General features: G+C 29.8%; 1 protein-coding gene across 1 annotated transcript; it reads right to left on the reverse strand.

Annotated features, from left to right (window-relative positions):
* Window positions 1-327: 327 nt before the first annotated feature.
* On the reverse strand, window positions 328-2,923 carry LOC106298788 (growth-regulating factor 4-like). The gene is made up of 4 exons (XM_013734924.1): window positions 2,567-2,923; window positions 2,277-2,465; window positions 1,687-1,981; window positions 328-954 (listed from the first exon to the last, which is right to left on the reverse strand). Exons 1-4 carry the CDS (start codon window positions 2,775-2,777, stop codon window positions 549-551), a joined length of 1,101 nt encoding a protein of 366 aa, XP_013590378.1. The 5' UTR covers window positions 2,778-2,923; the 3' UTR covers window positions 328-548.
* Window positions 2,924-15,702: the final 12,779 nt, after the last annotated feature.

Genomic DNA, 15,702 nt, shown 5'->3' on the forward strand with positions numbered 1-15,702 from the left:
TTTAAGTGACTTCTTATTAAATATAGAAAATGATTTTTAGAAATATTTGGTAAATTTAAAACTGATAAGAATTAATGTTTTAGGCAAAACTGTATTCTACACATTTAGGTATGAATTCGGTTTTTGGTTCGATTTTCGATTTCAAAAACATAAAAACCATGCATATATTTTAGTTTTTCAGTTAGTTCTCGGTTCGGTTTTCGTTTAACTGTTTATATGCCGATGCCTAATTCTGTTAGTGGAGAGTAACATAATAAGCTTCAATGACTGTTCCTGAATCATTCACATTGTAACTCAAAACTTAAAAGACTGATAAGCAGCTTTGAATGCATTAAGGATATCTCATAGAGTGGACTTGAAGAGTATCATATTAGTTTTGATTATAAAAATAAAGTTCCATTGCTTATACATGTCTCAAACTTTGTTACATATATTTCTGCAGAGGGACTCACAACATCACTGAAACACAGAGAAAGACATCTGCAGAAAGTTGCAGTCTCAAAGGAAAGCTTAGAAGAGGACTTGATTTGGGTTGTGTAACATTTTCTTCAATGAAAGACTTGAGCTGAGATTCCCATTTGATGAAGAACACTTGACGTTGAAGAGGCTGACCTCAAGGCTTCAGCCAATGGTCCACCCATGTTGTGGTGATTCCCTCCACTGCTCCACCAATTCATGTTTTGTTGCTGCTCCCTCTCATTGTTGTTGGCTTCTTCTACTTCATCGCCTGTGGAAAGTTTTAGAGAGACGTCTGATGAAGTGTTACCGGGCATGGAGATGGACAGATGACAATTGGATGAGCTCATTGGACTTGAGGTAGAATCAGATGATCGTGGCCAGTCGTCAAAGAAAGGCCTCAGGGTGTTACCATCATCTGATCTTCCATTGATGAGTCCACTGTGAGCTTCATATGGCCTCTTTTTGTTACTTTCTTGTTTCATCCCTGAAGAACAACTGTGAGAGACAAAACTCACATCTTTTATAATTAGAACAAGACATGAACATTGTCAAAAAAAAAAGATTCAAAACTTTTTGCTCCATTTAAGTAGAGTATAAAGTATGATTAAGTCAATAAACATGTCCTACTAATGGCACATGATTTTCCACTATCAAACGGGATTGAGCTAGATAAATAAATCAATAACTTAAGTTGTTTTTTCTTCTTTATGAAATGTGGTCTTAGGGGAAGTGATTGCAGAATCTTAAAGCTTTTGTTTTTCTTCTATGCAGGTTTGGTCAGCTTTCAGTGAGGTCCTACCAATGTCATTATCTAGTATACATCTCTCTCTCTCTCTCTCTTTCTACTCCTCTGATTGAAAAGCCTCACCCAACTAGTAAAAAAAATAGATTCTATCAAATCCAAGTGTTATCATTGTCTCTCTCAACAAAGAAGGAAAATAAGAAAGTTTTTTATTATTTTTTCACAAAATAATGATAAGTATCTCTGTCACCCAATTGCCAACATTACCCCTTCCTCACAGCATCACTTCACAGTGCAATAACTATTCTCAAATCCCAAACAACAGGGAGTTTTAATAATTTCAACAGATTTATCTACTGTCATGTAGGGCTTTCCTTTTTAATTAGTCTTCCGTTATTATGAAAAACAAAACACTTGTCTTAAATCTCAATATTCTCCACCAAAGCGTATAATGACTTCAATTAAACTGAGTTTTTTTTGTGTACCTTTGATGACTAGTAAGGTGGAGATGTTTAGTTGAAGAATGTGAAGAGTCAGATGAGAAGAAGAGATTGTTTGGTCCATGACCAAGATCCTCGCCTAAGACAAAGGAAGATGCGGCGGTTGCGGTGGCGGGTTTGGCAGTTTCCACAGGCTTTCTTGAACGGTTTCGACCACGGTGGATGTGGCGGTCGCAATACTTGTGACCGCCTACTACATCTCTAGAACATCTCCATTTCTTCCCGTCTGTTCTCTTGCACCTCCCTGGCTCAGGATCCATTGCTCCTCTTCCCCAATGCCCTGTTTTTTTAATATCAGTGTGTATATATTCATTAGTACCATGTTTGCTTCTAACTTACTATCAACCAAAAAAAAAAAATCTAACTCAAGACAATGATTAAGAATGTTTAATAAACCCAACTTGTTTTGTTCTCTGTTTCTCATAGATGTTCTACAAAGGAGGTTAAGTTCTCGCTGTATTGCAAAGTAGCCTTTTGCGGATAGATGTATTGACTTTATTCTTTAGTGAGTCTATAAGTTAGAGTTTTTAGATATTTTCCAAGGAAGCATAAACAAGAGGGAGAGAGAGACTCACAAGGTTGGTGATGAGGGAAGTTCTGTTGCTGAGGATGGTGAAGGAAATTCAAAGGAGATTGAAATAGACTTTTCTGGATGGGTAAGAGAAGCTCTTGAGGAACAGAAGCACCAGCCAACATGTATCTGTAGATCAGTGCTTGTAGCTCAAGTTCTTGCCATTGTGCCAAGCTAAATAAGTTTCCCATCTCTAAAAAGATAGACAAAACCCAGATAAACGAATGAGCATTAATAACTTCAACATTTGAGTGAAATAGTCTTTTGCCCTTTTGAAAAGAAGGAACCACTTACTGAGAAACCTGGAAGAGGACGTGTTAGGAGAGAAACATGAGACTGAGGGAGATGAGGTGGGTTCAGGGACAAAGAGAGGTAGAGCAGCAGCAGAACTTGCAGTTTGGGATCGAATCTGATCTAAGAAAAAGTTTGATATCTTAGCTGCAGAGCTTTGTTCTTCTGACTCATTCTGCTGCTGACTTCTCCATAGCTTCAGTTGCAAGTCCATGGAAGAGAGACAGAGAAAGAGAGAGAGAAATGTGTTGGTTGCTTTTGGGATAGTTTCTTCCACTTCTTTGTGACTTGAGAGTCTGGCTTAATAAGCAAAGACAACCACAACAAATGTCTTATGTGCTTGGCTTGTGACCCAAAAAGTTTTTTCTCCTCTTTGTTCTTTGTAGGCAGTTGCTAGAGAAAGAAGAAATTTTTTTTTATTAGGGTATGAGACAAGACAGTTGATGGAAAAACAAAATTTAAAAGTAAAAAGTTGTTTTTTTGGAATCAAATTTTGGTTTTTATATAATATTTGATAGTATTCTTGATTTTAAAACGGTATCTTTATCTGATTATAAAATTATGTAAGTCAGAAAACCAAGCACTGCAAGATGCAAATGAAGAGATAGTAACCTGCAGTGTTTATGTCTCACTGCCTTGGAAATATTACTTTCTTTTTTAATCTCATTTAAATATTTCATAAGTAGTACTAGTAGCTTAAAGATAAAAGAGAAGCCTATATTAAGATATTGTAATTAAAGATTCATTCGATGTGTCATTTGTTTCAGAGATTGTGTTACAAATGTATTAGATTCTGTGCATTATGACTTTGGATTTGACTAACAGCTAACTCCACAGTGAGCTAATGTGCAGTTTATGACATAAGTATACTGCATCTGGAGAGAACTGCAATATGTTTTGATCAGATGTGAGGTGACTAACTATGATTTTCTATTTGTTGTAAAAAAAAAACTATGATTTCCTATTTACATTAAACCGCTTAATATATAATTAGGTTAGTAAGTTTACCACAACACTATTTTAGCATTTCAACTCATCAACTGGTCCGAATATGTTTATTTTTCATGCAATATGTAGGTTTGAATTTGAGTAATGACAGAAACCACTAAATTACATGTATATCTTTTTTTCGCTAATAAACTATTTAGTCCATTCTAATTTGTAACCGTCATTACTTTATCATCTGTTATAGTATGTAACGTCTGTGCATTTGAAAGTTTTTTTTTTTGTTTTTTTTTTTGGAACACTACTTCATTTGAAAGTTTCTTTAATTAACATTTTATATAGTTACATGATTAAACTAAATATAACTTTGTGGGTTCTTTCTAGTTGGACTGTCTCATGTTTCCAATTTCTGTTTGTATAGTAAAAAAATATTTATGCCTTGAAAATGTATTATCAATGGTTATTTCTGGATTAGGAGAGATTTCCGGTAACCATCATAAAAACATCAGGAATATATAGGAAAATAATGAATATGAATAAAATTTTAAAAACGATGAGAAATGATGATTCTTTATCAAAATTAAGAAGGAACAAAATTGCATTATAATTCTCTACAAATTTGCATTATAATTCCTGATTTTTCTATGATGGTTACCAATTACACAATTTATGATTACTAGAAGAAAATGAAACATGATTCGCTAGTATATCTAAGTGGGGGTTATTGGTTCTGGTAGTTTAGTGGATTTATAAATTCTTCTTATATTTAGAAATCTTCCATAAATCCAGTGATTTTCAAATCAAATAAATAGATTTGAGAATTATTGATACGAGTATTTTAAAATCAAATAAAAGGTTTGCTATAGATACGGCCAGAAAGAAAATTGGGTACGTAGTTTACGTACGCCAAATATTTATCCGATCTATATCGAGATTCAAAAAAAAAAAGAGAAAGGAAGTGAAATAAACTTCATCTCTTATGAGCCCGGACCATCTTTTCATAGCTTGAATACTCATCTTGATGATTCAGATTTTCTGGTTGGTCCAGAAAATGAAAATAAAATATCGATGTGATATGAGAATTATCTTCCTGAATAAGATTTTGAGATTCAGGATGGAGATAGATGTACCTGGCAGATATTGGGTCATCGTACATGACTACTAAATGTAACAAATATTTCTCAGCATTATAATTCTCTACAAATTTGCATTATAATTCCTGATTTTTCTATGATGGTTACCAATTACACAATTTATGATTACTAGAAGAAAATGAAACATGATTCGCTAGTATATCTAAGTGGGGGTTATTGGTTCTGGTAGTTTAGTGGATTTATAAATTATTCTTATATTTAGAAATCTTCCATAAATCCAGTGATTTTCAAATCAAATAAATAGATTTGAGAATTATTGATACGAGTATTTTGAAATCAAATAAATGAATTGTTATAAATCAATGGATTTGTAACTAGACCTAAATAAAGCACTACAAGAGAACATTATGTTCTCCGACTGCAACTTCCAAGAACATGGATTGTCACAAACTTTTCACGGCATCTCCTCAGAAAATTCGGATCAAACTATTCACCATGTTATCGGAAATTTGATCGGATCAAAAGTAAAAATCTCTGACAAAACAAATTTACTTGTCATCTTTTCAGAAATCTCATAGGAGTATTCTCGGAACTTATCGACGACTTCATCTTCTCCACCATTCATCATCTTTCTTGCCTCTTTTTCATTTTGCTAAGCATCAAAAGCTGGTCGCACACAATTGGTGGGGATACGTTCATATGGAATACATCTCTCGTTGCTATCTCTTTTTCATTATCGTATACATTATACAATATGTTTGTATGGACATGTGCTTAGTGCATGTTTTTAACATGAACAAAAAACAATGTATAAAATTTGAAGTAATGCATCAACCGATGTTTGTTGGGACACAAAACTATAAAGAATGAAAAAAAACAATATAAAACAAATCCAACCCAAATAACAAGGTTAAACCCAAAATTTGATCATTTGTATTTTACTCTTTAAAATAGTTACAAATCCAATCAAATCCAGTTTCAAATTAAATCCATACACAAATCTTTATTATTGAATAACACATGATTCTAAAATTTATATTAAAATCATAAAACCAATAACTATGGATTTGAATGTGAATTTTAAAATAATAGAACCAATAACACTACATTTAGTTTGGATTTACAAATCCATTAAAATGCAGAAACCAATAACACCCTCTTAACTAGGATAAGACCTGCGCCTTGCGCATGTTAAATTTATATGAAAATTATTTAAGAAATATTGTATGGAAAAATAAATTTATATTGTTGATCAAATTAATAGTTTGGCCCTTATTTTTTTTTAACTTTTTGTTAATTACATAATTTATTTACAGATGAGTTGATCCAGTTTTAAAAAATGTTTTAGGTCAAAAAATCATTTATCGCATAAGAACGTTCTTAACGTTTAGGCCGACGAATTCCACGTCTACTATTTGGTTACAATGAAACTATGTCAGCTCAATTTTATACCATGATTTAGAAATTTAAAAGTTAATTATGGTCGTGAGAAGTTTACGTTCACGTGCCAATCCTATGTATCTTCAATATTTTTTTCTTTTTGTGTCTCTTTTTCATTTTGGTTATTGCTCGATATAAATATTGATTTTGGAGTTTACTCTCATTTTGTTTGTTTGTTTTGGTATGAGATTTAGAAAATGTTTAAGATTTAAAATTATTAAAGAGATACAAACATAGGTTAAGATCTGCACCTTTTGCAGAATAAATATTTTATATTTATTACTTATTTTATGTTTTCTGCATATTTTGAAATAATAAAATAATAAGTATATATACTAAATAACTAAGAAATCAATTACTATTATGTAATAAATTAGCGTGTGCATATAGATCAAACGATCATTTTTGTTAATTCACAATTATTTTAGGGTAAATAAATCAAAACAATCAATCTTATCTATGGTATATGATATATAATTAAATTTAAATGATATTAATATAGATATATAGTATACTTTTAATATGGATATTTATTAAATGAGGTTTCTACTTATATAATTTTATGATTATTTGCATATTTGTGTTACAAAATTTTACACCAACGATTTTTTCCAATGTGGGATGTTTAGTAGTTTTAATAATTTATAATCATTTAAGAAAACCATGAAGATTTCAAAATTAAAATATTAACTTTTCAATATATGTTTAATGAAAATATGAAAATATAAGTATGTCTTTCGTCATTCACATGGATCAAGATATCCCGGTTTGGTTTACCTAGCCGGTATGAGTCTGTATAAGTTGATGATAAAAAAAGTATGTATTTTCATATGATATGTATTTTCATATGATGTATAATTTAATTTAAATGATATGAAATATATATATATATATATTAACATAAAAACCTATTAAAAAAATCATTTATTCACATGGTCTTATAATCATTATATCTTAATATAGAAAAAAAAATCAAACCTTGATCACAAAAGGTTATGCGAGACTTTTAACAGTTTTAGTAATTTATACTCGTTTTAAAAAATTCAAAATACAACATATACAAAAATATCTAGTTTTTTTATTTGATTAATGTAATTGTGTAATTTATTTTAATAATAAAGAAATAAACAAAAATGATAAAAAGTATGCAGATTCTTATCAAATCTTTATTATTTAAAATCATTAATTTCCATATATATTTTAATCATATTAGGTAATTCTGTAGGTTTTATTTAAAGAAAGAATATATAATAAATTTCAATTTGATAAATGAATGGTCCATAATGGGCATACTATATAATATCATATTCTCTAGCAATTTAATTTTGGACCAATAAAATTTTCAATTGATTATAAAGTCACCACGTAAGCAAAATTTCATTCCAATTATAATGTCACACTTTTTAATTAGCACAAATTACAGATTATAATTTTTTTAGTTATTAACCTCAACACTAACAATACCGAAGCCCCGTACCAATAACTAATCTAAAAATAAAATATAATTTTGAGATCTTGGTACGGGGCTTCGGTATTGTTAGTGTTGAGGTTAATAACTAATCTAAAAATAAAATATAATTTGGAAAAAGTTAACCATTCAATTGAAACTTATACACACTAATATTATACCTTATTAGGATTTAAGATTCTGCTTTGTTTGAACTCGTGTCTGGTAAATAAATATATTGCTTTCATTTAGTAAATAAGTTACAGTTGCTCAAAATACAATTATGTCAATATATAGCGGTTACACTCCGGCTCGAACTCGATAGAACCCAAACCGGTCTCAAACCAAACTTCTATTTAACCCGAATTGGGATAATTTTGATAAACCCGAAAAATCGAAACTCAATTGGACAAATTCGAAATCCGATTGGGACTCGAATACTCAGGTCTAGTTTATATAAGACTGATAGTTATGTTTACGTGATACATTCATTATCATTAACTATTACAAAAGCACATTATTAGCGTTTTCCTTAACTACCAAAAAAATTTAGGCAATTCATTTCTTAGTTCTGAAGTCATATTTAGTCTTCAATATAAATTTCCATATTTACCTAATGAAGAATTGTGTACCAAGCATAAATATTTGATATATACGATCGTTTGGTGACTTTCTAGTTAGATATATACATAAATATTCTGTATTTATTTGTTTCTTTTAATAGCGAAAAATATAAATTATACTTACCTAAATTCTATTATTCTATATTGTGCGTAAATCACTGACATAAAAAAAATTTATGCATTCTAACCGAAACCACCAAAAGTATTTGATTGATTATGGTTTGGTTCATTTTGAATTAAAATGACTTAACAAACATTAATAACAGACAAACCGTATATTAATTATGTTTTATACTGATATGGTTTTGAAATATTTTTTTTGTATACAATATAAAAGGATTTTTTGATTAGTTAAATACATACTCGTTCTTACTATATGTTATACTGTATAGGAGATTGAATGTCCACTCGAGTATATTTTATAGAGTTCCAATTATATTGTTGTCTTCAACGTAGAATAACAAAAATTCAACTAATGTAGAAATTCCAGTTTACTCAACTCGTATGTGATGAACCTAATAATAATGAACAGTTTGTACGATTCCTTTTTTGTTTACTCCTCGGTTTTTAATGGATTTAGACGGATTGTACTTAATATATATTTATATCCAAAAAGAGTCACATTCGCAACAGTCTTCTTTGATTTGTTTAATAATCATGTGATTTGTTCTTCATTTATCTTTGGTGTAGGTTCAGCTTTTGAAAGAAACGTTTAACAGGCAAGAACCTTACTCATAATACACAAAGAACTGATATATAAGGTACTCGTTGGTCTTAATACGGGTATGACAAAAAAAACGACTTTTGATATGATACATAGTTATGGAAATATGTGACAACGTTATATTAAACTATGATTTATATTAGGTGCTCCACGTAGGTTTTTTTTAATTAACACAAAATTAAGGTTTTAATTTTTTAAAAAATCTTCAATTATATATGGGATATCAATAATAGGGAAACAAATATATTACCAGAAAAGGCCAAGTAAACTTGAAAACATTTATTAAGATGAAGTAAGAAACATTCATTTATATCTTCACTTAGATGAATAAATACAAAAACATGCATTAATTTCAAAGTAACTTTATTTGGTGGTGCCACGATAGTTTTCATTTGTTGTTTTGAGGAAAGAAAAGTAATAAATATGAGCAAACTGCAAAGGACGATAACGATGTTTCATATAGGAGTGGAGTGAGCCAGCTAAGACACTGATGAGAGAGCTCCCTAGGTGTCTTTCCTTTTTTCGTTCATTCCCACCAGTATCGACGGCATTTATATGCAATATTCTGAAGATACCCTAAACCAGTTACGTTTAGGTTATTTCACAAGAAAAATATCATAAAACCTAATTAAAATTATAGGCGTGACTGGCTAAAAACCTCAGTAAATGATATCATCTAATTATAAACTGTTGATATAATTTTCATATCATAAACTTTCAATGTGTGTAATATAAATATGCATGTCTTTGATAAAAGATAGATATTTGAACATTATTAAGAAAGTCTTCTTTTTGTTAGTCTGTTATGTTACGTGCACTAGCACCTCTCGGCACTTCTTATGTCTTGACAATAGGCGAAACAATAAAAAAGAGGAGAAAGTCTGTGAAAGTAATGAAATATGAAGCAAAGTGTGAGCTTGCTTGAAACAAACACATTATATAATAATTTTATTCGAAAACTCCACTAACTACTGAAATTGCTATACTAAATTCTTATATGTTAGTGCTTCATATTTATTTGAGTAAACCAGAAAATATAATTCAGAAATAGATGGATAATGGCAAATTCTAAAAATATACTAAGAGACTGAGAATTTTAGTGGAAGAAGGTTGGGTTACGTGCTAAAATTCAAGACCAAATGAACATCAAAAGAGGGCCCGGTCCAAACTCATCCACCCCCCACTCGATTCCTCAAATCACGCAGATTTGAAAAATCAAGCCGAGCTGACCCGTACGACGAAATCACCTTTAGGGGAGGTTTAGTTTCCGTCGGAAACTTTCCGACGATGGCACAGACAGTGGGTCCCGTTATATGATGTGAGACCAATTAAACCAATTATGTTGTGGGCTTTACATCACAGTTCTACCCCGCAAGCTACCTTTTAATTACTCCATATGCCATTAGCATTCGTGTCCAATGGACCTCGCCGGGCCGTAGTGAAATGGTTTTCAATTCTTTGATTTTTTTGGGTGTTTACTCCATTTTAACATCAAGAAAACAAAACCCGCCCCATTTTTTTTTTGGGAAAATTGTTTTTTTAAAGCAAAAAAATGATAACTATTTCATTTTAGACTAATATCTATTTTGCAATATTTTTGTCTATAATATCCTTTAATATTTTTGAAAATAAATTTAATAAATAGTTTTACAAACAAAAAAAAAAAAGAAAAATAGTAACTATTGATAAAATACCTATATGAACTTAGTGGTAGTTTTTTAAATCATAATTTTCAGATTTTGTTCTAAATAAAGTAGAAATAGCATTCTACAAAGTAGAGCTACGAAGTAGAAAATGAAATCTATTTTTTTATTGAATCTACAATGTTTAGAATACGTGATCTACGTAAATAAGAATATTCTTAAAATATTTTGAATACACATTCCGCGCTTAACCTACAGATCTAAAATCTTTAGAAATCAAAATCTACACATTACTATAATTCTAAAAACCTGTAGAAACCGATTTTTACAGATTAGATGTATTCTACGGATAAAAAATCAGTTCCTAAAAATATGGAAATAAAATACTTGGGAATATTCACTTTCATATTTTGAAAAAATCGATTTAAAAAAAAAAACAAAACGAAAAAAAAACGTGGTAACATTCTTCTCACGCCGTCTTCTATATTCCATTGATTGTTAACAAAATTTCACATTATTTCTACCAAATCAGTGTGAAATTGAGTGAGTTAGGGTTTATGAACTTGAGACTTTGATTTTCTCGCCCTTTGTTCGTGAAGGAGATGAGAAATTATGGGTTTCATCTCAAAGAAATCGAGTTTAAAGAGTTGAAATCGTGTTTGGTCGGTTCAAATCAAGTGTGAATCAAACCGAATATAACCGAAGAAAACCAAGAAATCGATTTGGAATACGTACCTGGGCACGAGATCGATCGGTCTATAATTCGAGATCGGTCGATCTGTATGAAATCGACCTTTGTCGATCGAGGGAAATGGACCATGTCGATCAGTATATGCTCCGCGTTTTTTTTTCTTCATAATGATTAGGATCGATCGATCCGTTCGACCTTGTAATTTCGGATCGATCGATCCCGCTTGATCGAACCCATTATTTATTATATTTAAAAATTACAATTTTAAGAGCATTATTGTCATTTTGAAAATACTTAGCCTAATGAGACATAAAGTATACATGATTAGTCTAAAGGGACATAATTATCATTTTTTTGCTCTAAAAAAACAATTTTCCCTTCTTTTTTTTGGTAACACAAATCCACTTCATTGTCCATTCTAGTAACTATTATTCTTTGGAGTGGACATTTATATCTAATCTATTAAAAGAGGAATACAAATTTAAATCATCCCTTAGTTTTGCAAATTATTTACACTTCCATGCCACTAAGATATTAACTAAACTTATATTTAAAGATATTTTGTCCTTTACAGTTTAATTAATGCATTAGCTTTTTTTTTTGTCATCAACAATACATACTCATACTGCCTATGTAAACCAAACCGGGTGATCTGCATCCATGTGAACGACGAAAGACGATTGCTTTCTAGCACTGCATGCTAGACTATCCGCCTTTGAATTTTGCGTTCGTGGTACATAGATAAACTCTGATCGGGTGAAACTCTCTTTCAGGATCTTGATATCTTCCAAATAATGGATTAGTTAAATTAATGTATTTTTAATTTAAAAAACGTTACAACATTAAAATTCCACGCCTCCATTATCATATTCAACAACCAATACCTATTATTCCTAAATACCTCAATTTATATACACATCTTACTGAATCAATGGTTCCATTTCTCACTTCTTAGCTTATACAAATCGATTTTCTATCCTTTATAAACAAACAAAATCTCAAACATCAATTCTACAATATTTATATGTTTAGTTTTGTATTAATTCATACAAACAATAGAAATATATCCTATATATATAATATTAACAACTATAAAATGTAATGATAATCAGTATACACAAATCGATTTTTCCAAAATCATAATGTTAACTTACGGATCAGTCAGGTTTAAATTTCAAAAATTAATGTATAAAATATATCCAAAAAATAACACCTACTTAATTGCGATATTTGATCCTATTATATTTCCATATAAAAATTGCATAACTAATAAGGAATATTTATTATAACAATAAGATTTGGAAACTAAAACACACAAAAACAATAATTAGTTACTAAATCACATAATATCTTACATGTTACTAAATCACATAATTAGTTACAGCAATTATTCCTTCCCCTTGACTTTCCCTTTGACTTGCAGATTAAACAACTTAAAATTTCTGAAAATTTAACGTATAAAATATATCCATAATTGACACTTTTCATACGAAATTTAGACCATAAATATCAACTATCAAACTATTTCCTATATTCTCTCTAACCAAAATTATCTTTAATACAAACTTAATTTTTATTTATAATTTTTTATTAGTTACATCAAATTTAAATTTTCATTTTATTTTCTTACAGATTTAAATCTTAATTTTTACTTGTTCCAAATTAGATAGAAGTTAACAATCATTTTATTTTCTTACAAATGTTATAACTAATGTACCATTTAAAAATAGCATACTAACTCATAATTGTCTATTTATCATACTTTTTATTTTAAAAATTTGTTCGCCATATATCTTAGACATGGATCTAATTATATAAATGTTGGATCTATACTCAATATTAGTAATACATTTTACGTTAAAACACAAAAAAAAAAAAAATTACTCGATTTTATACAACTACATTTACAAATATAACATTATGTACAAACAAAAAATTAAAGCATAAAATTAAATACATGTGCGGTCGCACGGTCAAGGTCTAGTATATTATTAAAACTAAAGTACATTTTGGTACTGTTTGGAAACATGGATAACATAATAAATGAGAATTATTTGAAAACATGCATATCATATTAAATACTTCATTTTTTTTACACATTTAGTCATTGCATTTACAATAAATTAAGTATTTTTCTGGTATTTATTTTTATTTACAGATTCTACCACTGCATTTAAAATCAATTTAAATTAACTAATTACAATGGTTGTTGTTTCTTTGTGGTGAAAATAAAAACACAAACTGAAATATATTGTATATATTATATAAAACAATTTTTTAATATAGTATTATCTTATTTAGTTTAGTCAAATATAAAATTTCCGAGAGTTCAATTTTCAAGAAAATAAAATATCATAAAATTAATAATAAATTAACAAAAATAAATATTATGAATAGTACAATTACATCAAACTGCATCAAGTTATAAAATTTTAATATAATATTATGTACAAATAAAAATTATTATCAAACAAATCTATCTATATATATAAAAAAATGTTGGTATCTCTTCTGTGAAGACACCTCAGCGCCACGTCATTAAGTCGAGTGTTCTAGTCTCGACACGTGTCCGTCAACTCCAAAGTGATGTGTTTCAATTAATGGGATAAGTTTAATTTGGGCTTGCTAAAAAACCAAGAAGTTTGACTTAGGATGGACCATACAGCAAGACTATTATTTTTAAAGTTGGTCTGTACGAAAAACATTATTTGACTTAGGTTATGACATGTTTCTTCTTCCTCTCGCTGAGAAAAAACTGCGGCGTTACTGTTCTCTGTTAGATTTATTAAATACAATTAATGTTTTCATTAATATCACCGACGCACTCATCCAAGACGTCTCATTCCATACATCTCCTATCTCAAATTGTTGTGGATTTACACCTATAAATAAGTGAGTTCAATTCAGTGAAGATCATCACTTTTTCCTTCTAAATCATTCCGTAGATTTCTACAGTCTTTTTTCGATTGTCGGCAACAGATTATTCTGTGTTGATAGCTGCTTGATTATGAAACAAATGTTGCTGTAGATTTGCTTGATAATCAGCTAGAGTCTGTTTTCCAGTGATTTATTCCCACCAGATAACCAGTCTCCGATCTAATCGAGGAATATTTCGAGACTTTGTTCTTAATTTTCTCATGTCTTGCAATTGATAGACTCTACTATCTGGAATAAAATATCAGGTCTTCGGGATTCTAATCCTAATCTCTCCTCTTAGTTGATGCAAGTTTGGTACTTTACCTCCTGATGCTTCCTGGTTTGCCAATTTAGCAGATGATTTCTTTCGTGCACTCCATCTCTCGGATCTTCATCAATCTTCGACAAAACCAAAGTCTGCATGTATTTTCCAGAATTGACTTTTCCTCTACTTGATTGGGTTTTGATGGGCCTCTACTTGATTGGGTTTTGATGGGCATCTTCGTGATTCTATCCAATGGGATACTAATATGGGCAACTGGTTTCGTTGATATAAAAATCTGGGCTATTATAATACTAGGATTTTTATTTGAAGTCTCCATCGAATATGCCCCATTGGGGATGTAATATTATACACCTCTTTGTTTTAATTGAATATCAGTTCTCAAATAAATAAATAAAACTGAAGAGATAAAGACGCATTTGATTTTTCTCAAGACCTTTCTTTTAAGATGATGGTGACGAAAATATATATTAAAAAAAATAGAGTAAATAGCTTCTTTATGACTGTCCAATCATATATTTTTGTTAACTTTATTGAATAGAGTTATTTAGTAATGTTAAATCAAAGTCCGATTCAAAGAAATACAAATACAAAGTAGTAAATGCCAGTTTTGTAATTTGCAATTTCTTTTATTAATAAACATTATTTTTTTTGAACAATAGTTTTTTTTACCGAAGCGGACAATAGTTTCCTATTAAGTTCTGTATTTATTACGAAAAGCAAATTAAATAATGCATTTTCATTTAATCTATACACTGTATACTGTCTGTAAATGTTTTGAAAGTCTTCGTGACAAAAAACCTTAATTTTGATCCATTAATTTTTCTTAAAAAACATCAGTATTCATTTAACTTTTAGTAAATCCTTAAAACCCTAAAAATAAGAGAAAATAACAAAAACATGCCACTTGGGTTTCAATTCAAATAGCACCAGACTTTCACGTGCAAGTGAGATAGTTTCCGTCTCTTACTTTTTTCTTACCTCTTCCAATAAAAACAAACATTTTTTTTTTTAAACACAACTTTAGTAAGTAAACTATTTTTGTGTTCCAAACAAAAAAAAAACTATTAGAGCCAAACTTATGAGTTTATATGGTCCTAAACAGGTTGTTGCCCTTTAAGAATAAGAGAACAAACGGTCTCCGACAATCTTTATGTGAGCTTCCAAGTAGGGCTGTTCAATATTTTTTATAAATCACTGGAAGAATATGAAACTTAGGGCTGAGACCTAAATTGCATGTTAATTTTGAACTCAAGTGGTTTTCCAAATAAAGTTAAAAATTTCATGTTAATTTAACCTCCGAGTTAATACTTACAGTACTAAAAAAATTCCA

This window comes from Brassica oleracea, chromosome C6 (assembly GCF_000695525.1).
Source record: "Brassica oleracea var. oleracea cultivar TO1000 chromosome C6, BOL, whole genome shotgun sequence".
NCBI classification, from domain to species: Eukaryota; Viridiplantae; Streptophyta; class Magnoliopsida; order Brassicales; family Brassicaceae; genus Brassica; species Brassica oleracea.

Coding starts and splice junctions, on each gene's coding strand:
- LOC106298788 (XM_013734924.1), bottom strand. CDS start 2,777: ATGGACTTGCAACTGAAGCTATGGAGAAGTCAGCAGCAGAATGAGTCA. Junction 2,466..2,566: donor GTCCTCTTCCAGGTTTCTCA/GTAAGTGGTTCC, acceptor CTATCTTTTTAG/AGATGGGAAACTTATTTAGC. Junction 955..1,686: donor CACCTTACTAGTCATCAAAG/GTACACAAAAAA, acceptor TGTCTCTCACAG/TTGTTCTTCAGGGATGAAAC.